Below are 7,552 nucleotides of genomic sequence, written 5' to 3'. Positions count from 1 at the left end.
AGGATTACTTGGACTCTTTAGATAGGGCACAACATCAACGCTCACTCGAGGGGGAAATGGAGTATGAAGCGGGCTTGTATGAAGACGAGGTCAATGAAGGACACACTCAACCAATGACCGATGAAGAAGCCGCGTACGACGATTACCTAAGAAATAGCTCGGGATCGGGTAGTGAAGAAAATTAGTTAAAGAAACAGCAAACATGGAGGCAAATAATGAGTAAGAAACAGCAAGTTGTTCATGTAATCGTGTCTAAGCATTCTTTAATGTATGTATTTTTGAGTTACGAATATGCGATAACGATTTAATGTTTGTATTTTTAATGTAAAAACTATAAATGAAAGTTATGTGTTTTTAATCTTTGGTTTGTTTTGCCTTGTAGTTACCGGTTTGCCTTGTAGTTACCGGTTTGTTTATACTGTGAAAAAATAATGGTTATTAAAAAAAAAAAAAAAAACCGGTTAACCTAAAAACCGGTTATTAAAAAACCGGTTAATAAAAAACCGGTTCTAACCGGTTTCTAAACCGGTCCTAACCGGTTAGACCGGTTAGGGTTTTGAGAGACAAAAACCGGTTATTAACCGGTCCGGTTATTAACCAAACCGGTTTTTTTCCGGGCCAAAAAAAACCGGTCGGTTAATAACCGAACCGGTTTTTTTAAAAAACCCGGTTTGTGCACCTATTAACCGGACCGGTTTTTTTAAAAAACCCGGTTTGTGCACCTCTAGTGGGGATCACTCTCTGTTGTGATTGTGATTGTGATTGTGATTGTGATTGTGATTGTGATTTATGATTTATGATAATTGGACTTTGGGATAAAGAGATTTTATTAGTCAAAAGTGGGTACTGTTAGTGGGTAGGTATTTTTGGTATTTCAACTTCATGGCTGCTTCCTGGTGCTTTTTATCTTTTAGTTTGAATATAAAAATAGAATATAATCACATAAAGTTATTTTTGTCTGGTAAATTATAACTCTAAATGAATAAAAATGTTAATGTAGTTTTTGAGAGATTGAATTTTGCAATTTAAAATGGGGTAGCAGCGTAACTTGTTGCTCGTTTGCCAAGTTGAAATCTTACTATGTATTTATTGACTCAAATAGGAATCAATGATAATACAAGTAAAACGTATTTATAAATGATAAATGAATTATTAATCAAATATATATGTTAGTAAGGTATTTCAACTTGGCCTTGAACGGTCAGCTCAATTCATTTAGAGGTCAAAGATAATAATTCAGTAGTCTCTATTGTCAACGACTATAACTTCTATAGGAAATGTACATGTTCAAAAAATAGACGAAAGTGAGTGAAAAACCCAGTATCGGTCGCTTAGAACAAGCATTTATGTATAAAACACTAATAAGTGAAAACGATAAACAAGCAAGATCAGGATCAAATGCTTTTTCCTCTAGCATTGTCATATACGTATAAAACATTCAGAAAAAATGACCACTTTAACGGGTTTCTGATTTAACGAGTTATTATTCTAATGTAATTTGTCCTTTTTATATAAACAACTTAGAATTAAAAAGAAAACCATTCTATGGCAGTCTCATCAATACTCAACTCCTTACAAGTTGCAACAAAACATACATCATCTTACTAATTTTGGAACCATGAGGTAAAACAAACAGATTGGAACATCCAAAACACAATCAACAGTTGAATAAATATTTCAAGACTCATTACTAAGCCAAAAAGCTTGGGCTTTTTAATCATCTCACCGTTTTCCGATCACACACATTTGACTACATAGACACTCAGTACATGAAGCCCAAGACTTAGCTCCAACATAACAGATAAGACTGAGAAACCAAAACCTTAAACATCTCAGAATGTTTTAGATTCAAACAGGGACAGAATCTGCATTGCTTTGCCCAGCTGGATTCTGCTTCCTTTCTGCTTGAAGTGATCTGCATAAAGATTCAAGCTTTTCTTTCTGATTCTTGGTTTTCTCCAGTTGTTTCTTCATTCGTTCACGCTGTTTATAAAAAATTACAAGCAAACAATTTAATAAAAAATGCGTCTATACACAAGATACTGATAGTTTATTTATTTTGCCTTAATAATCAAAACTCACCTCCTCCACAAGTTGTATGAGAGTGACGTCTGACTTTTCGGTTTTGCTCTTTAAGAAAGTATTTTCCTTTTTCAGTTCCTTAATCGATTTTGTCATCTACATCCACGTATATAAATTATAATTACCCATAATAAGTATGAAATCGTGGTTAAAAGTATAATTTGTATACCTTCTCAATTTCTTGCTTAAATGTCTCAAATACCTCATTGCTCTTCACCAATGCATCCTGCAAAAAATTACCATGTTTTGAGTGTCATACTTCACTAACAAAGTAACAATTCTATCAGGTATCAACAATATAGGCCTGTAAACGAATCGATCGTTCAGTGAACAGTTTGTGAGCTGTTCAGCAGGAAGTTCGCTTATGTTCGTTTTATTTAATAAACTCGTTCGTTCATTTATGCTTGTTTAATGAACAAACGTGAATAAGAAAACCCTGTCCGTTTAGTTGTTCGTGTTAGATCATTTGTTCGGTTTAAGTTAAAGAAACAAACATGAACATGCTCCGTTCATGTTCATTAGGTTCATTTACAAGTCTAAATGGTAGACTAGACATGAGAACACAATTGAAGAAAGTGAACCTGGAATTGTTGGAATTTTTCACCATCAGCATTTAACTGTAACCGTAAATTCTTTTCTGTTGCTAATAACTGTGACACCTGTTCTGCATACAATTTCATCTGTGACTGTTCCTTGACTAAATTTTCTTCGTGTTGCTGGTTCTTCAAATCTGCAATTTGTAGTTCTAGGGTTTTCTGCTTCAACTGTAATTAATATATTCATTATGAAAAGGGTAAATGTGTAATTTCAAACAAGTTTATAGCATCGGTCAAAAAATGTAAATATGCAATTGAGTTACCTGGTGGGCGTGTTGTTGCTCAATAAGCACAATTTGATCTTCCTTTTGTTTCAGTTGGTTTCTTAACCTGAAAAGGATTATGTAAGTTAACACCTGATACCAAGCCAAGATTCTATTGCTCAATAAAAATTATAATCTTGTTTATATGCAGATAAGAGAAGAAGATGTGTCCAGTGTGATAATTAAGTTTTTTTTGTTCCATTTGACCTCAATCCTATGCATTTTATGCAATGCTTATTAATTACAAGTTTATAAAAAAATATTTTGCGTGGAATATGAAATACTCACATTTCGTTCTCCTTCAGCTGAGTCAGACTGTCATCCCTTTGCTCCTCTAGCTTATTGGTAACGTCCTGGAACACAAGAAAACAAATCAATTAGATGCAACATGCATACTCATGCAATAAAGAGATAGTAATAGCAAATGAAAAATTACAGAAAAATAATTACTTTCCATATTGAACTAGTGCATTGTATATCTTAACAAGAAATTTAATTTTGTAGAAGTAAAGAACTTGCAAGTATTAATACATGAAAGACTCAATTTTAAAGATTGCCACTCAAATGCCAAAAGTCTTCATATTTTCCAAGTACTGGGTTTGAAAATGAAATTTGAAGATACAAACTGACAAAAATTCTTTTGTACACCAATAGAAACTTGTATGGAATTTTTATTTCACAAATACTAGGTTCGAAATTGAAATTTGATAACTAAAGAATGTATCTTGTTACTGTGAAAGAGTATGCAAATATGCATGTGTAATTATTTATGAATAAACTAATTAAAAGTCATACTGGTGGGAGTTTGACCTCCAATGTGTATATTGTATAGATAAATATATTAACACAAAACAATTCTGCATATATAAATATAATATACTGAAACCTTTATTGCTTCCTGAAACTTGTTTGATAGATCTAGTCTTAAGTTTTGACTTTCTGATGATACCCTTTTGCACTCATCCTGTCAACACATCAAAAGACTTGTAAATAACTGAAAATTATTGAAACACACACCAAGTTAAAGCTACTAAATTTGTTAACACGTAAACTTGATGGATACATATAACTGAAAATCTAATACATACCATTAACACCTTGTTTTGATGTTGTAGCTCCCTACACAATGACTCGAGTTTATCTCGCATGGAAATTGCTAAAAAGGAGAAAATAATCACATTAATGCAGAAACGTTCTAGACGTATTTAAACTCAAAACTACAAAAGTATATCCAATCATATGTTTTAGTGAAAATAACACACACACCTGCATCTCTTTCAGAAAGAACTTTCTGATAACTCAAAGTGAACTCCAAAAACTCCTTTTCAGACTTAAACGTACGCTTCGCACTTTTACGTTTTACTTCAGATGTATCCTGAAATGTAATACAAATTATAGATTTAATACTACTTTGAGCTTCTAATAATGTAACAGGAAAACTAATTAATCTATATAACTAGAAGTACAAAGTTATTACTAAATACTTTTCTGCTTGTTCCAGAGCTCTCTGATGATAATGTTGTTCCTTTTGCATCAACTGCTTGCGTTTCCACTCCTTGCTCCGCTGCTGAAACACAAATCTAGTCAAAGTTATCGTCTTGAAAGTGAAGTCATTATGCAATAAAATTATTTCAGGAAAAATAACATTACATTTTCCTGAATTTTGACATATTTCAGTTGATGGAGCCGTTTCCTGTTCGGATTTTCCAACCACGTTTTCAGAAACAAGATTTGGTGATTCAACATCTGCAGGCGTTTGTACGACATTTTCAGCAGCACTAACATCATCACCGTCACACGACTGAAAGTCATCCACTATCAAATCAGGCCTTGAATCAACTTCTACTAGCTTCTCCTCCTTATAATCAGTCACTTGATCTTCTTGATCCGTTGTTGATGTCGGTGCTAGAGATTCTGCAGAGCTGTCAATAAATCCATCCGGCAATGAATCTGCTTCCGGTAGTTGATTTGCAGCAGGATTCTCCATTTCACCTGCAACTACAGAAGGTTAATCATATATGAAAAAATAAGCTACGGAATCAAGCTAAACACTTTCACCAAACAATCTGAAATCATAACTTCTACATCTACGAATCATAGACTATGATAATAAGGTCTAGGTTCATTAACAACCAGTTCAGTTATGGAAGATTGCTTAACCATAACCATAACTGTAACCGAATGGTCGGTTGACCGTCAGTTAAGGGTAGGTTTCAGTTAAGTTCTGTTAACTTCCAATGTATATTTTTCCTTTGTTCCGGTTAAAAATGTTTTAGTTTTCGTGTTCCAAGCTCAATTATAAAGTTACGAAGCTAAATATGCCGGCTCCAAGCTATGTTAGAAACAGTTGCAGCATAATTTCAAATGTTCGAACTTAGATACGGAGGTATAAAGGATGAAAATAGAGGAATAAAATTTGGAAAAACACAAACATAGAAGGTTCGGTTTCAGTTAAAGTCGTTTAACGAAGACACATTAACCATAACCATCACCAAATAGTCGGTCAATCAGATTCACTTCACTATAACCGTCAGTTTTGTTTTCGGTATTCGGTTGTGGTTCAGTTTTTGCTCACCTCTAATTGACAGTGTCAGTAAAAACAAACAATCACAAATTAAAGACATGAGTTGCATACCTACACTAACAAACATCCATTTTGCCAAACTAATTAAACCTAATTCTCAAATTAAACCGGCAATGGTACCAACTACTAGTCTACGAAATAAAGCAGATTATTAGGGTTGTGAGCTAAACATACAGTGCAGTTAACAACACATTCACGCAGTAATTACTTGAAATTAACATGATTGGGACCCTAATTTGTTAATCAAGCAAGCAATCGGACCAATAAGCGAGGGGTATTTGATGAGAAATTGTTGGAAGAGAAGCATAAACCTAATAATAATAATAATAATGGGGTTTGCGTACCAGAAAGAAGAGTCGATAATTAATAACTGAATGCGGTTTTATTATTTCTTTGCAAACTCGACGGACTGGCGGATCGACGAGAGTGTGCCTATGTCAATGACGACCTAAAACGTACGTACAATCTACTACCCTAATAATTACTCCCTCCTCCATACCCGTCGAATTTTCAAAGTTTTTATTTATAAATTTTGACTTTAATTATATACTTTTTGTGTTATTTAAAACTTGATAAAAATTATACCGATAAAAACATTTTTTAAAACATACTCAAATCATATAACTTTCATCAAGTGTTATCTAATGCAAATAAAATTATTTAAGGTCAAAGTTTATAAATAAAGACTTTGAAAATTCAAAACAAGACACTTTTAATTGGATGGAGGGAGTATTAGAATACTACTATGTGTCACTTGTCACACTCTCAACCATCCTCACATTTTTTAAACCCTTTTTGTTATTTGGATCCCATATGCGTCATTACCCAACCCAAAATAGTTTTATTCTTATGTATATATAAAGCAATTGTGTTAATGTTTATTTTTTTTTCTTTTTATATTTTAATGTAATAAAATGAAACAATTTAGCTATAGTAAAAGAACATGCCAAATGGGATAGAAGTGGTCGGGACATTGCTTTAGTATTATTCTTTTTAGTATTTTCAGGAATATAAAATAAAAGACAATTAAAATACTTTCTTTCTTAAAATTTATCATTATATACATTGACTACATTCTCATAAATTTGTTTATCCACATACTAACCAATATATTCTTTTGGTTTATTTTGGAAAGCTAGAATCATGAAGTTTTTTTCTTAGCTATCATATATATAACTAGCTTTTATTCCATGTAATACGAGGTTGTTTTATATTATTCGTTTCTAATATTAATATATTTTTTGGATTTTAATATTATTATTGTAAGGAAGTTATTAATATACTTAGGATTTGATAATGAAAGAGTTTCACAAATAAATGAGATGTTATAACCCAGTTTAAAAGCTATATGGGTTTGGTGAGACCCATGACCCGTTTTTTTTTTCTATAAAATTATTTCTTAATTATAAATAATACTTAAAAAACCGGATACTAATTTTTAGTATATAATTTTAGAGGATTTTCATATCAAATATTTGATGAGATTAATTTTTAATATAATGATATGTTATAACTCATTTGAAAGGCTATCTAGGTTTGGTGATACTCATACCCGTGAATTCGGTTTGAATATGAGAAAACATTCATTTACAAATAAAGTAATTTGGTGACTTGAGATAATTTAAGAAGGTTTCGCTTATATATATATATATATATATATATATATATATATATATATAAGATTAAGATTTAATACATAATCTTGCTTTATTATTTATGGTTAGCTTGTACTTGAAAGAACCTGTGTTTTCACACGGACATCTATATGTCGCTTTGTCAAGATTTACATGCAGGCATTGACTAAATTTTTTTATTATTGATAAACTAGGTATATTAACCAACACAACCGCAAACGTAGTGTACAAAGAAAATTTTTCTTATTAGTAAATATTTGCGTAATGTTTCTTTAGTAGTTCCTATTTTAATATAAATTATAATTTTATTAACAATACATAATAATTGTGTTGTCGATTGTATTTTGATTAATATTCAAATTTAAAATTTTCATCAATTTCCCGTGTAATACA

At 31.7% G+C, this 7,552-nt stretch overlaps 1 protein-coding gene across 3 annotated transcripts; it reads right to left on the bottom strand.

The window, feature by feature from the left end:
• Positions 1–1,600: 1,600 nt before the first annotated feature.
• On the bottom strand, positions 1,601–5,992 carry LOC143574891 (uncharacterized). 3 transcript variants are annotated; one of them, XM_077059397.1, is made up of 12 exons: positions 5,870–5,992; positions 4,592–4,939; positions 4,426–4,508; positions 4,208–4,316; positions 4,030–4,097; positions 3,828–3,905; positions 3,230–3,294; positions 2,942–3,008; positions 2,664–2,846; positions 2,252–2,308; positions 2,083–2,178; positions 1,601–1,983 (listed from the first exon to the last, which is right to left on the bottom strand). In XM_077059397.1, the coding sequence occupies exons 2-12, from the start codon at positions 4,926–4,928 to the stop codon at positions 1,849–1,851; spliced, it is 1,278 nt and encodes a 425-aa protein (XP_076915512.1). In that variant the 5' UTR covers positions 4,929–4,939; positions 5,870–5,992; the 3' UTR covers positions 1,601–1,848. The 3 variants fall into 3 exon arrangements, with proteins under 3 accessions (XP_076915512.1, XP_076915514.1, XP_076915513.1); XM_077059399.1 differs by having other exon boundaries at positions 4,592–4,933; XM_077059398.1 differs by having other exon boundaries at positions 4,426–4,505; positions 4,592–4,933.
• Between the last annotated feature and the right edge of the window lie 1,560 nt (positions 5,993–7,552).

The sequence above is a fragment of the Bidens hawaiensis genome, unplaced genomic scaffold (assembly GCF_021521415.1).
Source record: "Bidens hawaiensis isolate Kalapana, Puna unplaced genomic scaffold, B.hawaiensis_p1.1 tig00027138_1, whole genome shotgun sequence".
Lineage (NCBI taxonomy): Eukaryota > Viridiplantae > Streptophyta > Magnoliopsida > Asterales > Asteraceae > Bidens > Bidens hawaiensis.
This window is presented reverse-complemented; position numbering and strand designations above follow the sequence as displayed.